The 18,134-nt window shown below is 37.4% G+C and overlaps 1 protein-coding gene across 5 annotated transcripts in view; it reads right to left on the reverse strand.

Annotated features, from left to right (window-relative positions):
* Positions 1-18,134, reverse strand: part of NCOA2 (nuclear receptor coactivator 2) — a 194,038-nt gene that overhangs the window by 39,659 nt on the left and 136,245 nt on the right. For all 5 annotated transcript variants that reach the window (XM_032183173.1, XM_032183174.1, XM_032183178.1 and 2 more), the window contains 7 exons: positions 14,996-15,099; positions 9,922-10,099; positions 8,322-8,507; positions 7,347-7,448; positions 7,013-7,153; positions 3,500-3,647; positions 2-1,271 (listed from right to left, as the gene is read on the reverse strand). In XM_032183173.1, the coding sequence (XP_032039064.1) occupies positions 2-1,271; positions 3,500-3,647; positions 7,013-7,153; positions 7,347-7,448; positions 8,322-8,507; positions 9,922-10,099; positions 14,996-15,099 (2,129 nt within the window). The remainder of the gene's footprint in view (position 1; positions 1,272-3,499; positions 3,648-7,012; positions 7,154-7,346; positions 7,449-8,321; positions 8,508-9,921; positions 10,100-14,995; positions 15,100-18,134) is intronic.

Raw genomic sequence — 18,134 nt, forward strand, 5'->3', positions numbered from 1 at the left:
CCTGTTCATTAGGCTCAAAGCTTATCTCTTCTTTTTCCGTCCTCATAGCTATCAACTTTGTGCTACCTGAAGGGTCCGTCTTACTGTCCAACCTCTCCAGTTTTGGGGGTATGTCTGGTAAACCAATATCTTTAGTATCATCTTTATCTAGCAAGTAGCGAAGTAGTGCATTATTATTCTTCTTAGGACTCGCTGGCTCCTGTTTAACAGTCACCTCTGAACCAGGAGCTGTGCTACTGGACTCCTGGTTCAGTTCTTTTCCTGTGGCCTCTGCTGTGAGCTTGGCCAAATCTACAGGAGAACTACTGTCCTGCAATAGTCTGTGCAAAATTTTATGCTTCTCCTTGAGCGAGGTTCCATGTGCCGAACCAGACCCAGGCAACCCTCCCGTGGAGTCCTTGCTGACATCTCCCATGGTACTGGACAAGGGCGAAGGCTCCATCTGATCCGATTTGGTGGTCAGCAACTGTAAGAGCTTTGTCTGGCTTTTCCCGTCATGCAGCTTATTCTGTCCATCAGGTCTCTCGCCACTGACAACCGGTGGCATGCTGCTCTCACTGGTATCTTTCTGTTCTCCTGAATGGCAGCTGCTCTCTGCTTGTCCAGTTGTACCTTCCGATTGCTCCCCATAGAGTCCAAAGCAGTCTTTAGAGTCCAGGCTTCCCATCTTGCTTAGCTGGGGAGGATTCATATTCACAGGGGAATTTTGTAAATTTCCCATTTTTAGGTCAGGTGAAGCCAACGATGATCCTAGAGAAACTCCATGGCCCTCACTGAGGGCCTGAAGCGCATTCAGGGAACTGTTGGTGTAGTTATGGCTATTTCCTGTGCTGCTGCAAACTCCCACAGGCGAATGCAAGCTTCCTGCAGGGGAGAACTGACTAGGTGGGATTCGAGGACTGCCTGCCACTCCAGGGCTCACACGATGCCTTGGGGAAAGCATTGAGTTTGGCTGCCCTGGGTTCATGCCAGGGCTGCTTTGTGAGGGGCTATTCATTTTTAGTGCATAGTTACTACCCTGAGGAGTGGATGCTTGTATGCTTGACACATGGTTCATTCCCCCTGAACCACCAAACCTGCCTGCTGGCATGCCCATTTGTTCCTTTGGGCCATTTATGGCAAAATTTATATTGCTACTGATGGTCATATCCTGACCTGGGTTCCCACTGCACATGGCCTGATGGGCAGGGCTGCTGGAGCTAATGGGGTTCAATATCTTTCCCATTCCTTGTCCAGTCAAATCCTGATTCATTCCACAGACATTCTGCTCTCTATGTGGCAAGGGGAAGAAAAACAACCCATTAGCTAAAATGACAGTGGCCAACTTGCAATTACATTACAGAAAAAGAAGCAAAACCCCAAACCTCACTTTAAAATAACACAACAAACCTACGATTAAGAACAAATTGACAATTTGACAAAAGTGATATGCAACTACCAACATGGCTGAGCATTAACAGTATGGTTTTTCTGTAGCTCATTAACAAATCAGTAGAATAGAGGAAAAACAAAATTAGACCTCATCTAAATGACAGCCATTAGAAATGCAGATAGGTTATAATTTCAGACTCTCTCCCTTTAATGTATATCTTTCTTCTACAATTCAGCAAGAGCTAACTTTCATAACAGAGAAATCTCATCTTAAACATCTTAAACCCCCAAAAATGTGTGTTTTACAAGACAGCTGCAGACAGCTGTTCAATGGAGCTTTGAAAGTTTATGAGCAAGCCCCACCACAAGAGTGGATTGGGCTATTTGTCCACCAAGCTCATAGCCAAAAGAAAGTTTAAAAAGTCACATTCCTATACTGCCAGAGTATTTTGATGATGCTCCAAAAAGTATTTGAGCCAAAGAACTACTGGATACTACTCCAGAATGGGAATAATCTGTTAGCAATCCAGTCCTGCACAGGCAGTTAGAAAAAGAGAAGAAAACCACCATATATACACAAGCTGAAACTCAGATCTTAGAGTTGAAGGCTGTAAGATAGCAGAAACAAAGAGACATATGCACAGAAGAAAATCTTGCAAGAGCAGCTAGAGATCACTTCTCTTTTCCTCAGTAGATTTTAATCAGTTTATGGAAGGATGCAATATAGTTTTTACTTCTGTGCTAAAACTTAAATCAGAAAAATAAGGCATATTCCCAAATGCTAAAAGCTATAAAAGAGCCATAGTCAAGTAGATTAGGAAGAAAAAAAATAGATTCTGAGAAAAATCAAATCAACTCTGGACTTCCAAAAACAAATGCTAATGGAACATTCCTAATATATATTTTCGATTAGATTAAAAACATTCCTACTTGCACAAGATAAGTGCAGATAAAGCTTCCCATTTTGCTAAAGCATGACAAGTGGAAGAACTGAAGCACACAAAGTAGTGGAGCTTGTTACTCCGTATTTGTTAGCTTAGGTGTAAAAGCAAAGATGAACAATGTTAACAGTAAATAGAGAGGTGGATTTTTAAAACCTTACTACAGTTTAGATACTACCAGTATCTTAAAAAAAAGAAAAGAAAAAAAAAAAAAGCTCTGCTTAAAAAAAAAAAGCACAAGCAAGTCTATTTTATTTGTAAGTATAAGTTTTAATTTAATAGTGCATTTTTAAACTTCAAATTTAACACTTCATGAAATATCATATATTTTCACTAGTCCAGACTAAACAAATTTTAGGCAGCTTTTGGTTTTCCAAATATACAACCTCTGTAAAATGGTTTCAGTTTTAATTATGTTTAGAAATGTTTTCTTCCTTTAAAAAAAATTGATAGTGTGTATATAGGAAAACAGCATTGCAATTATAATCAGCAAATAAAATTTGAAATACAATCTGACACAAGTGTACTGGTACATGCAATAACCTAATTCTACATTGAAATTTTGAAGTCTGTGATTACTTATCCTTGACTTTAAGATATTATTGCCTGTGCTTTTTGTTTTTATTTTTTCTTATTTATTTTAACTGATAGTGGTGCCATTTCACAGAATTGTATGTGTGTATCAGAAAACAGAAGGAATGAAGAGAGACACGGAGTTAAAATATGCAGTTTGTCTAAAATGTGATTTTAATAGTCATAATATATTCATTAAAGAGACCCAAGCCCAATATCTAACTGATTCTGAACATTAGGAATTTAATCCACCAAAGTTTTTGAGATTTAATTACATCCAGAAAATTTCTCGTGCCTACTATGAAAAGTACAGGAAATTAAAATACTGAAATTAAGAACATGAGATTAAAGAAAATTTTGTATATTTAATGGAAGATCTCGATGTAAAAATCCAGCATGCTGCTTGTAATACTGAAATATTTTCCTGCTCTAGTACTGAAATAAGTCTTTTCCTGTGGTAAGCGTTGATTAAAAAAAAAAAAAATTGTTTTCATGCTATCTGTTTTAGGTCAACTGAAATGTCCATCAGCCTAAAACAATCCATTTGCTTTGGCAACTTTGTACTTTTGTTCCACCCACACTCTGCAGGGGGAGAAAGAGCTGGTGAGAATTACCTGTGAAGCATATGCAGGGAGATGACAAGCTGAGGTTCACTAGTAGTCTGGGAACGGATGAGCTTGCTCTTTGTTTGGGCAGAAACTATAGTGCCATCAGACAAGGAAAACCGATAAACGGGACTGAACGCTAGTCCCTGCCTCAGCACTGCAAGCAAGAAAACAACAGAATTAATGAGAAACTCTATTACAGATAGCTTAGTCACTTAGTGTCTGATGTTCTAAATCCATCAGCACTGATACCGCAGCCACAGCGTAATTTTTCAGAAAAACAGAAGAATAATTTTGGAAATAAATAGAGGTGATGATGCATATAAAATAAAGGAACTCATATATTGTAGGGTGATCAAAAGAAAACTTATGAGGAGTGACAGCAATAATAGGGCAGATATTATGAAATACAAATTATTTCAGGAGTGGGTCAAGAAGCCCTTGATGTCCATATCACTTTTCATCTAACTCCTTTTGTTGCTCATACATTTTTCATCTGTATCACCTACATCAAGATTATTAATATAAATGCCTTTAGTTTCTAGATCATCTTTTTCCATTAGTGTCTACTTTCTACTCCCTATTGCTTGCTTAAATTATCTTATAACAGTTACTCTCAATAATACTTTAATTTAAGAAGTACATAAATCTCTTACACAGAAACAATTAGAAATAAGAACAGCTGGAATAATAAATTACTACTTTTTTAAGAACAAATACAAAAATGTACAGCTCAAACAAATTACCTAAACTAAAACTGTGTCTATGCTACCTTCTTCCAGTATTAGATGTGACTGCATGTCAGGTTTGGGGCTTATTTCACTGCACATACTCTGCAACACTTAAGTTTTCAGTATAAATCTGAACTTCACCAAATCGAGTTATTTAACTCCTGTAACCCCCAGCAACATTTCTTTCATTAAAATGGAAAATCATGTTGGGAAAAAGCTAATCTTCAAACATTGATTCTACTGTTGAAACCTTGCCATCAGTGAAACAAGCCTGAACATTTTAAAAGTCCAAAGGCTATTACATTAGGACCAAAGTTATGGCAGGAGGCAAATACTTCATGTCAGAATGTCCATATAATTGTTTAGGGGAAAAAACAGAAATAAAACACTACAAATACTGTTATTTTTTAGGTATGCATATTTTCTGTTTTGTTTTGTTTTTGAATTAATATTATCATCTGATCTTCATTTCGTTGCCTTTTCTTGTTTGTTTTTGTTATTTTTTCCTGTGATAATGAAAAGAGTGTTTTCCAAGCATGGCTTTATTGAACAGCCTTCACTACTGAGCTACCAGATTTTTCAACTTGCAGGACTGGCTGTGATTGCTTTCCTTCCCTGTCCCCCCACTGTTATATATTGTTCTGCAAGGTTTTAAAGTATTATTTAGGCAGTGAGAAAACAGGAAGCACAATTTAAACAACCAGAGGGGGTTTTCAGAGTAAAAATGTAAAGAAAAACAAAAACCTACAACTGTGAAACAATACAAAGCGAAATTTCACTGTTAGGTATGTCATTGTTTCAGTTTAACCTTTGGGCACCAGAAGGTCCAAAGCTCTTAACTTTAGCGTATACCACATCAGGAAATTCCAATACTCAATGCCAACAGGATACAAGTGAAATCTCTACTTAAATCATTTTCCAAACTAATTCTTTAAGCAAACAAGAATGTTTCCGTATTCCTCTTGAGGAAATGCTATTTTTCTGACTGCGGCCAATAAAAACTTGCCATATATTCTGCACTTTATAAGGAGAGTTAATTCAAAAGATTTTTTTGTTGTTGTTTTTTGTTTGTCAAGCTAATGCCGATTTTTTCCCCACTGTATCACCGAATTACATGTAGGAGACTGCTACTTAATTTGCTTCTATTCCCAAACCATAATAAAAACCTAAGCGACTTAAAAAATGCAAGGGGTTCCTCTGTTGAATGCAAAGATGCTAGTGTCCACGATATGCCTTGTTTTTCTTCTCTATACTACAGGATGGGAACATTTCAGCCATTATTCATCTCTAGTACTGGATCCAAAGCAATTCCACAGGTTTTTCCTCCTCCTCTTATCACTTACTCTCTTCACTTCCACAAGAAGAGCCCCCTCATTTCAACCAACTTCACAGTTTATATGACTATCCTAAGCCTCTCCTGCAAAATGATACAGTTAAAACCCCCAAACATGTATATTTTTATCATTTCACACATAGCTGAGAGAATAGGCACTCAAACCTCAGCACTGAGTGTAAGAGCTGCTAATTTGGTCAGGAATCCTTTGAAGAGGACTGAAGTAACACATGGCTGGATGCCACAACAGAAACACCTAAATCATACCTGTGCAGAATGATCCTTACCTGAAACTGCTCTCTCTCTAAATCCCTACTGCAACTTGAATTGCATACTACCCTCCTTCATCTGTCTGAAATCACAGCATAAGGTTGTGAGCTTTTAGCACTCCTCCTGTATATACCCCAAAAGCTGTTATATTAAATACCACAGTAATTTTGTGCCCACAAATTCCCAAAATGAAGGTTTCATGAAGGCAAGATATATTAAAAACATATTAAAAATATTGAATGAAAACTGCATGATTAAAGGGGTGTGTGTGCTTGTATGTATATTTGGTGGAATCCTTTGAGACTCCAACTACAATTTAGTATTGCAGACAGCATGTCAGTTGTTTAATGGCTGTTACAACTACCTATAAATCCTGTTCTACAAATATGAACCAAAGACTGATGCTCCTTCACTGGAAATGTTCTGGTTATTCTCAATTGATTTTGAAAGTACTTTCCAGTGGTTTATAAGGGGTTATTTGTTTTTAGTAATTTGGACCTGTTTTCATAGAATCATAGAATCATAGAATATCCTGAGTTGGAAGGGACTAGAATTAACAGTAACAGGGGTTAATGAAAAGAAAAATCCCCACCCAGTTACTACCACAAAAACCTCATGGGGAACCTTTCACAATGCAGTAGTTTCCTACAGCTTACCTTCCATAATCTTTACTGAGTAGAAGTGCTTGTGGTGAATCCTATAAAACTTATCTGCTAGATACGGTACAACAATGTAGCGTGCCTGATAGCATGAGTGCTGCATCTTTGATAATTCACAGAGAGTGTTTCTCACAGGAAATGTGACTGTAAAAGTCCATTCTTTTTGCAGAGAAATAGAATGCAGGTCAATGAACTCAATGTGTAAGCTGAGATTCTGAAGAATACTGCGTAATGAACATATGGGGAGACAACATGCAAAGGTCTTGCTTTCTAAAATAACTGCAGTAATTTCAGGATTTAAAGCAACCTCCTGTATAGCACAGTTATAACAAGAAGGCTAAAACAAACAGGGAGAATGGTGTAAAACCTCTCTAGAGAGACCCATCAGTGCATTAGGGAAATAAGCTTAAAAAAGTGATTGTCGGTAGTTTATAAGTGTCCCATGTAGACATAACAAAGAGAACACAACCAATAGATACAAACGACAAACAATTTAAATATAGAAAGTGCTAAAAATATGAAACCTAACCTTCCTGGTGATGCCTCTTGGCAAAAGATATTTCTCCCTCATGCTGCGAATGGAACCTCTGAATACATCTTCTTACCAAATCCTCCCAGCCAGGTTTCATAGCTGCTCGCATGCTACTTGTGTCCAGTGAAGTTATTTTGCCTGAGATTAGATAAAACAGTTGTTACAGGAATTTCCCCCTTGGGGAAACAAGCAAACAAACAAAACCCAACAAAGGTATATATATATATATATAGGTCAGAGGTTGGACTCGATGATCTTGAGGTCTCTTCCAACCTAGAAATTCTGTGATTCTGTGATATATAAAAAAAAAAAAAAAAGTATTTCACAATACCTTGTAGATCCTGGCGAGTAGTAAAGCTCTCTGAGGAAGGAAGAAGTGGTCTTTCCTTCATTGGAGCTCTTCTTGCAACACAAATCAAGCAAGACTGCAAATCTTAAACAAAAATGTTACTTTAGTAATTTGTATAGATAAGAAAGGTTTTGTTTCCAAAAATAATTCAGAAGTATTTTTAGTACACTTTAATTCTTTTTGGACTAAAATAATATTTCATACCAATAAAAGGATACATAGAACTCAGTGGTTTTACATCTTCACTGTTTCCTATAACATCACAGGAGAAGTGTGTTTGTTTTCTTTCAAAGAAGAAAAATTATTCAAGGACTCCACCATGACCCACAGCTATTGGCATGTGTTTATGCATATACTTGTGGTAGCTCTACCTCTTGAAAGATAAATAATAAAAAGGAATACGATACATGCACAGAGATCAAGTTTCTTCAACACTCTCTGCTTTGTACCTTCTAAGACACATTTCTTAAACATGACCCAAATGCTTGCTGTCCCTGAGGAAGCAGCTTCATAATAAACCATTTTTACTTATCTGAATGCTTGAAATACAATCTAAGGAAATTTACCTGCTGAAGTAGTAAAATGGTAAAGGAAATGGTGAATCACTATTGTCTTTGCATTCTGAGAACTCAAAAGATTGCCAATTTAAACTTTTCTCCCAGTCTCTGATATTCTTCTTACAATTACAGGGGTATAAAATCTCATTAATGTAAATGGTGTTACTCTCAAACCATTATAACAGAACAAATTGGGTACATGTTAGTGAATATACTCATAATCCAACACGGAAACAAACTTCTACAGTTAACTGAAAAAGGGGAAACTTGCTCCTTACACCTTTTTATTTTTTCAGAATTCAGAGGCCATTTTATCAACCATACCAGAACTGCTATCCTGTAACTATTTGAGATAGCATGGAAAGAGAATGTAATAACACAAATGGAAAGTGGCAGTTACCTTCACCGTCCTCCTTGAAGGAATTTGGTTGAGAAACAGCAAAGCACTGCATAGTTTCATATTTCTGATGTGCTTCCTGGTTATCATGGCCTTCTTCAGAATCAGCAAGAGGTTTTACCAGCATCCGACAATTAAAGGTATGGCTATTACGCCTAGGAGTGTCACCAGACCAAGATCCCCCATTCACTGAACAAAGCAAAGATCATACAGTGAGATAAACCTGATAGCAATCATTTCTACAGCTTATCCATGGGAAATTAATCAAGGTGCTTTGCAAACTGGTCAGAAATCAAGCTAATTTAATAGCAACAATCCATTTTTAATATTAGAGTCCAAACCAGCAAGTAACAAGGTAATTTTTAACATTCTGTATTTAAAAAACATTGATGTCTAATTTTTTCAGCCACTGTGTCTTTTTTAAGCATCTTATAATGACAGCAGTAGAAAAGCAGAGTAAAACTCTAAATATTGGTTTATGTAAAGGTGATAGAGTACAGTGAAAACCCTATTGGGTAGAGATAGGCTTATCTCTACCCTATTGGGTAGAGATAACTTATGGGCCTAGAATTAAAAAGGCAGTATGTAGGATCTGCCCATTGAATTAAAAACTGATCAGTGCAAAGGAGACAACAACAGTGTATAAAAAAGTCTGTGTCCAGATTAGAAATAGAAAGATAATAAACTGATATGGATTTTATAAAAACAAAAAGTAATGCAAGCAGGAACGTATTGAAAAACAGAGTCCCAGCTGCAATGGAAAAGACTGAAGGGATGACAACGACCTGGGTGGATAAAACTAAACCCTAACACAGTGCTTAAGATAAGTAAAAAAGGAAACAAAATCCTGCCATGCACAAATATAGGTAGTGGACATCAGTCAGAGCAAATTAATGTAACACCACATAAAGAAATAGAAGGGTCATATTTAAAATACTCTTCACTTGCCCTCTTCAGCCATAAAATGCAATAAAGGCAGTAATTTATGGGGCTTAGCCATTAAAAGTGTTACATTTTCAATTCTTCAGGGGTTTGTACACAAAGTCATAAAATGCTAAAGTGAATTACATAATAATTTTTAAAGTGCTGTGAATAAATGAGGAGTTCTGTATTGACTTTCTTTTTCTTTGCACTACTTCTAAAATATGATGACGATAAAACCAATATTAGTATGAATGCAAAAATGGCTGCAACTAAAATGTTTTCTGAAAGGGAAGGGTAAATATTGGTAAGACAAAAAACACTGTAAAAAAAAATAGCAAAAGGAGCTTTCTCATTTTGCATAAGATATCCCCCTCTTTTTTAGACGCTTTTAGAATAACCAGCCTAGAAGACTGACAGCTAACAGAGTTAAATGCTGTCTTTTAGTGATTCACTCTAAAGATCCATTTAAAATATCAGTTAACAAATAAGGCAAGACCGAAAAGTGGAGAATGCTTTTCAGAAAAATATAAATCATTCATACAGCTGATATAATGCATTAAAAATAAATAGAATATGATGAAACCATAAGCAGTGGAAGGGCTTTAACTAAAGTTATGGAAATGCTGATTTATGAAACCAAAGTTAAATAAATAAACGTGTAAGAGGAAAACATATATACCTAAAGATTTTGGCAGCAGGATTTTGACAAATTCATTGTGGTCCCCTACATGCAGGATGCTATATATGCTTGTGTTCATCAGCTCTTCTTGGTTGTACCTTAGGTACTGCGTCACATTCTCAGAAACAAACATAACATTGCCTTCTGGGTTCACTACGAAAAAGAACCCATCCAGGGCCTGAGGGGAAAAACAAAAAGGCGAGGGGGTGGGGGGAGAAACAAAAAGATATCCGATAAATAAATTCACACTTCAGAAGTTCTTTATGAAGCTTTCGGTGTCCATTCCAGTTCTTATATTCTTGTCATAGCAAAGTCCACAATTCATATTGAACATATTATCTTACTTATATCAAACCAGTTTAAAAGCACAGAAAGATGGATGCACACCTTCCAAAATGATGAAATCCATAGATGGAAACAAACATAAAAATCCAACACCAACAACAATAACAACAATAAATTTTGAAAAGGGAAGAGGCTGCTACCTATCTGCCTGCCTATGAAGCAGGAAACCTGGACTAGAAGGCAGTTCTGCTAAACACAGAGCCTGTTCACTCCTCCTTTCACCACAGGGAGACTGATCCTGGAGCCCAGGAAAACATTATAAGATTTGCTACAAGAATGGCTCTCTCTGCATCCCCAGCAATGCATCTTGGTCCCATGGAGCCAGGAATGCAAGAACCTCAGGGTTATAAAGGAGAGAAGGGAAAGGAAGCCCAACCTGCCCTAAGGCTGAGGGCAGGCAGCGATCAGGGCAGCAGTGAGGTGTGCAGAGGATCCTGCAGCTTTAGTCCCTGCTCACAGCGCTGTTTTAATTTCCTTGTTTGACACCAGTTTAATTTCACCTTTTCATCTCAGCTCCACGATATTCAAAAGGACTTAAAACTTCTGCAAGGAAGTATTTAAATTAGGCGTTTCTTAAATTATGCTGATGGTTTCCCCTATTATTTCGTGACGGAGACAACACGGCTAAAGGATTCTTCCAGATACCTGCTGTATGCCATCTCAAACCTAAGCCAAATATTACATTGCTTCTACGTGATCAGCATAAAGTAAAAATCTGAGTATCAGTAAAACTTCTCATGTAAACTTTCTTTTTTCTTAAGATGCAAGCATGATTGTGCAAGCTAGAAATATTTCAGAGTACATCCCTCTGACTATATGTCATATGAGCAGATAAGGAGGATTTAAACTTAAAGCACCAAAGCTTTTGATCTAAGCATTCAATTAAGAATTAACCCCTGCAGACTTCTGCAGCTTTGCCTGATTTATTCACCTCTCTCCAAAGGGTGGTGGGAAATCACTGAAACAATTGTTAGTTTGCATTTCAGTCTAAAACCAGAAACTACTATATTGTGCCTCCAGGGACAGAGGCAAATCAGAAAACCTGGTAACCCGTGATTTAACAGATTTAAAAGCGAATGGAACCATACTAAGCCTGAACTTGGCTCCCTGTAAAACAGCTTAACAAGGAGAAGCTGCCACAACAAGTGTATACAGGCACGTGGCATTTTTTGATATGACCAAACTTGCATTCAACGCAACTTACGTGTTGGTGTTAACAGGCAGTTGTCAAGGACTCAGGCTACATATACATACTAAAAATGCTGCACACGACTGAGCACTTAGCAGACCCAGACGGTGCAAAAGAGGAGGCCAAGCAGAAATGGTATTTCTCTCCTCAGCCACCTACCAGGGGCATAAAGAGAGGTTCACAGGGAAAAGACAAGACACAACAGACACAGGCTGCAACTCAGGAAACTTCATGGAGATCTATATTTAAAAAAAAAAATAATAATCACCATGAAGGTGGTCACATGTGGGAAGGGGCTGTCCAAAGAAGCTGTGAAATCTCCTTCCCTGGAGACATTCAAAACAGGGCTGGCCTCTACCCCAGACCACCTGCTCGGGACCTGCTCTGCGTGGGAGGTGGGACCCCACAATCCCCAGGAGTCCTCCCCAGGCTAAATCAGGTACCAGATCTGTTCCAGGGAGCAGTGGTGGACGCACATCATAAGAGCAGAGTGCCTGAGGTAATGCTTGCCAAATGCTCTGTGTGCGCTGCTTTTAAATTACAAAATAATAAAAGCAAAAATAAATGCACAAGAACATACTTTACTTTTCCTGACTGCCTTTAAAGATAATCTAGGTTTTTTTTCTCCTGTTAACTGTCACAAATTCTAATCTCTGATTTTCTTTTCCTTCTCTTTCTTTCTTCCTTCTTTCTTTTCTTTCTTTTTATATCACTACCTTCTTTTTGTTTCTGATCATTCTTGGTTCCTCCCGCTAATTCCATTACTGTAGCAAGCTCTCTTCTACTCACGTGCTTTCAGGACATCCATGCCATTTTCCTGGTGACTAGTATTTAGTTTAACTGATAAAGATTTACAAAATTCAATTAATTCAGGCTCTGAAGTTAATTTCTATCAGCATCTCTGCTAGGGATTGCTGTCTTAAAACTACATTTCACCACTGCTCGAAGCCAACATAAGCACAGCCTCTTTGGTTTAGTCCCCTCCACACCACAACAACTCCCTCCTCTCAGCAGCATTTCTGAGGACAGACAGAGCTAGACCAGGGAGATGAGCTAACCAAAAACTAATGTAAGAAAAAAAATGAGATGCTAGCCACATCAGTCACCCAAACTGGCCTGCTGTGGAACCACAGGGCTTTTAAAGCTGGCAGAAGGGTGTGGGTTTGGCTGAACCGTTCTGTTTGGCCACAGTCCACGCTTACATCAATTCAAAGGGATTGCAAAACCAAAGCCATAGCAGATGTTTATCGCAGTCCTAAGAAGACTTTCAAAGGCAGAGAGGGCAGGCAAGAGATTATTAGCGTTACTGGCATCCCACAATAATCTTCAGTTTTCCCTACTGTTTCCTACTACAGCAACTTAATTTGGCAAGGAATAGCTCTGGGCTGCTTCCTCACAGCTGCTTCTTGGGTTGACCACAGAAATGGTCATCTGAGCTTAGAGTAATACAGGCAGAACATGCCTTATAGGCCGGTTTCCCATTTCTTTCTATTCTGAGGCAAAAGCCATAATAAAATAGTATTTTAGGTAAGCAGAAGGCTTTTGAGCAAGTTAATGCACCAAGCCACTTAAATCTCTTAGAAGCTTCCACTTTTGCAATGATTTCTTAATTCTGTTCCCAGACGTATTCCACCACAATAAACAACTAGAACAATAATGAGGGCCTGCACACTTTTCTTCAGTGCTATTGGTACAATGGGGGAACAAATAATGGGCAACAAGCTGAAAGAGAAAACAAGAACAGATATTATTTGTGATGATATATTGGAATAGAAAACAAATCTGTGTTCACTCTGAGCTCTTGCCAGCTCTCTCAACTATTTTTTACGCTCCCTCTATATCTACTTTTCTGCTTTAACCAAGAAATATGTTAAAATATTCCTCAGAGGCAGCTGCATGATGAATTTTACTCACTTTCTTCAGCTGGAAACACTTGCTAGTTTGAGGATTCTTCAGTTTTATTCTTTAATAAAAACAGACAATTACGTTTCTAAACCAAATCAAGTCAGAAAGTGTTCATCAGCATTGCCATTTTTATGGCAATGTAAAAAGAGTAGATTTTTTAAGAGGTTGTATAAAGGGGTTTTGTAAAGATGAAATAACCTAATTGCATTTCCTTAAAGAGATAAAGACACAAAGAAAGTATCTGTAGTCTTTTCACAGTACATTTGTAACAACTTTCAGTCCTTTTAAGTTTCTTGTTGCAAGAAGACCACAGTTTATTAATTTAGTTCCACAATCTTTCGTTGTTAATATGCAATGCTATTCAGTTTTTGCATACCGTGAAGGAAAAATAAACTAAATGGAATAACGGAACAGACAGATGATTTTACATGTCGTGTTTGCTGTGGTGGCTAATCATCTAAGACAAGCTAGGAATAAAAAATCTTATCCTTATTTTCCCTGTGACTAAAATAGGTCCTTACAATTAAATTAATAGGAACTTAAAGATAAGTTTTAACATAGCTGTGAAAGGGGTGGATATTTAACTTTGATAGCAAAAACAACAACATTCAATTCAGTGAGCATGTATAATAAAAATTAAATTAAATCAATTAATTTGTTACCCCAGCTTTTCAAAGCAGAATGTTTTCACTCCAACCTGTCTAATCTTCCTTATGTTTAGTAATATGCCTTTGGAACCTTTATTTCATATATGGTACTGAAAACTGTGTTTTCGTTGATACTTAAAACTGATACAACATGCATCTTGTTACTGCAGCATTCAGAAATGACAGAATAGTTATGCTTCAGCCAAAGTTAGTTCCTTTAGCTAGATTTAGGGATTGTGTTTTATTTTGTCTGAAGCAACATTTATTCTTCCTTACAGGTAAAGCCCACTGCCAGAACAGGAATAAACAATTTGCAAGTGAACTTATGCAGCTAGAGCAGTAGCACCAAAGGACAGTAGCATACGATATCAGGATCCCAGATAAAATACCTACACAACATTACTACTACTGCATTTAGAAGTCAGGTTTTAACCATGCAGCCTTTTTGGATATCAAAATAACAGCTAGAATCAGGCAGAAACCTTAACTGAACAAACTGAAATATGTATCTCGAAAAGCCCTGCTAGATTTCTTACATATTCTAGAGGGAAAAGAGTAAAGCTGGAAATGCTGAAATAATAAATCATTAAAACTGTATAGCAATGACATACAATTTTAAAGGAAGTATTATTCATGTGTGCACTACTGCATCTGTCAGTTAATTGTAAGATACAGCAGCTCTTCCAAATCTGTCATCACAAATACAACATGCACATACAGACACAGCAGACTGTGTAATAAAGCAGCTGAATTCTCTTTCTCTGCCTCTCTGTTTCCCCCTTCATCCCCCCTCAAAGATAAAGAGAGTTTCAACACCAAACCCAACAGAAATATGCTGCCCATTCATAAATGCCTTAATCCTAAATTGCCAGGGTGGCTTGTATTGCTTGACCATTCTTTTACAGAAACCTCCAACTGCACTTTTTCACTTCATTTCATCCATGGGGGCAGAGAACTGGCTTAAATAAAGGAATTTTGTCCTCTTCACCTCAAGCATCATTGGTCCAAGTGCGTCCTTGTCGATGACACTCTGACCCGTAGATGATACATCTGCCTTTTGCACTTCATCTTCATTAGCTGCTGCTGCTTTTTCTGCAGTAAAGAAAACTATGTATTAAATGACAGAGCAGTGCTCATTAAGTGACACAGTAAGAGATCACGGAGTATTGAGACTAGCTATGAAACAGTTACAGTGCAACAATACTGGAAATGAGATCGAAAAAATCTCCCTTAATGACTCAATAGAAACATAACTAGTGTATTTGCTTCTCAGCTGTGAAGTTTGAAGACACAAATGAAATCATTTCTGCTTTTTCTCTGCTAGACGCTTTACTAAACTACAAAATGCATCTCTGGGCAAAGACAAGAGACTCCTTACGAAGGTGCGGTGTGTAATGGCCAGGATGAAGGCGTGTAAAGAGACTGAGTTACCAGAGCATGCAAAGCTCATAGCTACACAACTTTTCCACGATCACTGTATTTAGAAGAAAAAACACAAGTCTGCAATCTGCTTGGAACAGTACTGAGAAACAGTGGGCTCATTTCTGCTCCAAGGCCTCTGGGAGCACATTTTTATTATCACATGATTTTTGTACTGTGTTATTTATCAGTAAATAAGATCATACAGATTAAACTAATTTGATAGAAATAAATACAGTAGAAATACTGATAACCCCTTCCTCTGCCACTTCAATATGAGTAAATTAAAAGTACATACAGTTTCAAGTGCTGTGTTTGAAAATTACAGGCAAGAATGATTTAAGGTTTCTGGAGTACGAAGACACACATTGCAATGTATTATAACATAGAGTATCATAGTATACACAAATCCAAAGGTAAGGGGCATTCATACATACGGAAACTTTCAAATCAAGAGGGTTTACAATTCCTGTCAGGTAATGGACTATATTATTTTTTTTCTATTCAGTGAATTCATGTTTAAGGAAGAAATAATAAAAATAATAATAACACTATATAAAATATTCCACATTTTAACTTAATGAAACAAACAATTTTTTGTTACAAGTTCTATACACAGAACAACATTATTTTTTGAGCAAGTATGCAAACGTTAGGTCTATACTGCAATCTTTTTTTTAAACTTTGAATATTACACAATAGATTATTTTAATAAACATGAAATCTCATTTCAATTATTATAACAAGAATTTGTTCCTTCTACAATGATAAATCAGAAGATGACTCATTGTAGGAATTAAAGTACCACGTGCAGGTAGACCAATGTGCTCTTGCAAATTCACCATTAGTGAAAATTAAAGTATCAGTTGTACAAATTAAAATGTACCCAAATGTATAGGATCTTCCACTGTCTGCAGATCTGCAATTCTGCAGTCAAATTTCCTCTGAACTCTTTCCTTGGTAGAGGTTATAAGGTCAATGATATTATACAGTGCTTAGACATAAAGCAAAGGAACTGCTTCTGAGAACCCCTGCGTGTTTTCCTATCTGTGGCCACCCGCTGGCAATGAGCCTTTGGTCACTTGGACTGTCTCATCCTGGATTTCTGGCATTTCTTGCTTTCATGAGAAAAGAGTCAGGAAAATCTCAGGTGCCTTCTTATAGCATGTTCATACATGATATGACACAATTGTGAATAACAATGAAACAAAACTGTTCTGGAAAGGGATTGTTAAGAGTATTGGATAGCTCAAATCATTTAGATTAAAATAATCTGATAGAAATAAATGCACTAGAAATATTGATAACCCACTTTCCTCTGCCACTTAAACTCACCAGAATCTGTATTTCTGAGAATTGCAGTAGGCCTCCCCTCCCCACTCTATTCCACCCCCACCTTCTTTTTTTCTTTTGGCAAATGGCAGTGATTAGGTGTAAGGGAGAAAAAAAAAAAAAAGTAAAAAACAGTCCTTCACATATTACAGTGTAGCAGAGATGGTACCACATGATGATACAGTACTGAAAACATAGTCTAAAAATTGTAAATGAATTCTAAAAATAGGGTTGAGCTTTTAATAAAGTCAGCAACGATACTCGTTTCCCATCTGTTCCTGGTATCATAAAGTGATCCCTGGTTTCACACTGCAAACTACTATAATGGGTACGGATACCATCTTCCTGCTTTCATCCCCTCACTGCTGTAGCCAGTGATAGCATCTTGACTACCAGGGAACGTGGGATTATACTCCGTGCACCAGAGCTGCAGGGACAGCAGATGTGCTACAGCGATGGCGTGCAAGTATGTTCACCACATGACGTCCTGGTTTTATGGATTGACAAGGGCGACTTTTTCTGATTATTTCTCACATAATACAGAAGATTTGCTGAAGATTTTTTTTTTCAACTGCTACAGCCACAGAGTTCAGACAAATCACCAACAACACATCTATGTATCAAAAAACACTCTCTCTCTAAAAAAAAAAATAAAAAAATATGTCAGCTGCTCTCTTTTATGCACAGAGAGGCAAGGCTTTACTCATAGAAAAATGAAACAGGTTTTAATGACTATAATTAACATAGAAACTTCCAAGACCAGGTCAGACCAAGGATTCACCAAGCCTCATACCCAGTCTCTGAAAGCAGCTGGCAGCTGCCCTCTGGTTCCCCATTTCTTTGTTTTGACCCTTTGATCCCTGACCACTTCTGTTGTATCATCAGCTGTGCCTCAAAACCATTTGACTTCCCCATTTACCTTTACCTTAGCCAGCCTTTTCCACAGAAGTCCCAACCCTAAATGATCAACAAACACACCACTTGCTATAGGAAATGCTATAACAAATGTAAAAATATGAAAATGCTATTTAGGTATTATCTACCAGTTACAGTGACAACACATACTACATTACAACATTTGTTTAGGCATTACAAAAAGCATCATAAATCACAAGTGCCCCCAAATGATGGACTTTATAATTGGATCTGTAACTTAATTGCGTAAGAAGTTAAGAGGCCAGAGAGCTTAGAATAGGCTTCATGTTCAGGCCACTGGTTCCTGTACATTTATTTAAGCAGCAGTTGTATAGGAAACCATGGCCACAGACAGCCTCATAAAAGCAGGTTCAGAGGTAACTTATGTTGATGTTATAATCTGCAGCTCCTGATAATGTTCAGCGGTGCAATAAATTAGCCAATTTTGACTGAAGTACAAA

This window comes from Aythya fuligula, chromosome 2, assembly GCF_009819795.1.
Source record: "Aythya fuligula isolate bAytFul2 chromosome 2, bAytFul2.pri, whole genome shotgun sequence".
Classification (NCBI taxonomy): domain Eukaryota; kingdom Metazoa; phylum Chordata; class Aves; order Anseriformes; family Anatidae; genus Aythya; species Aythya fuligula.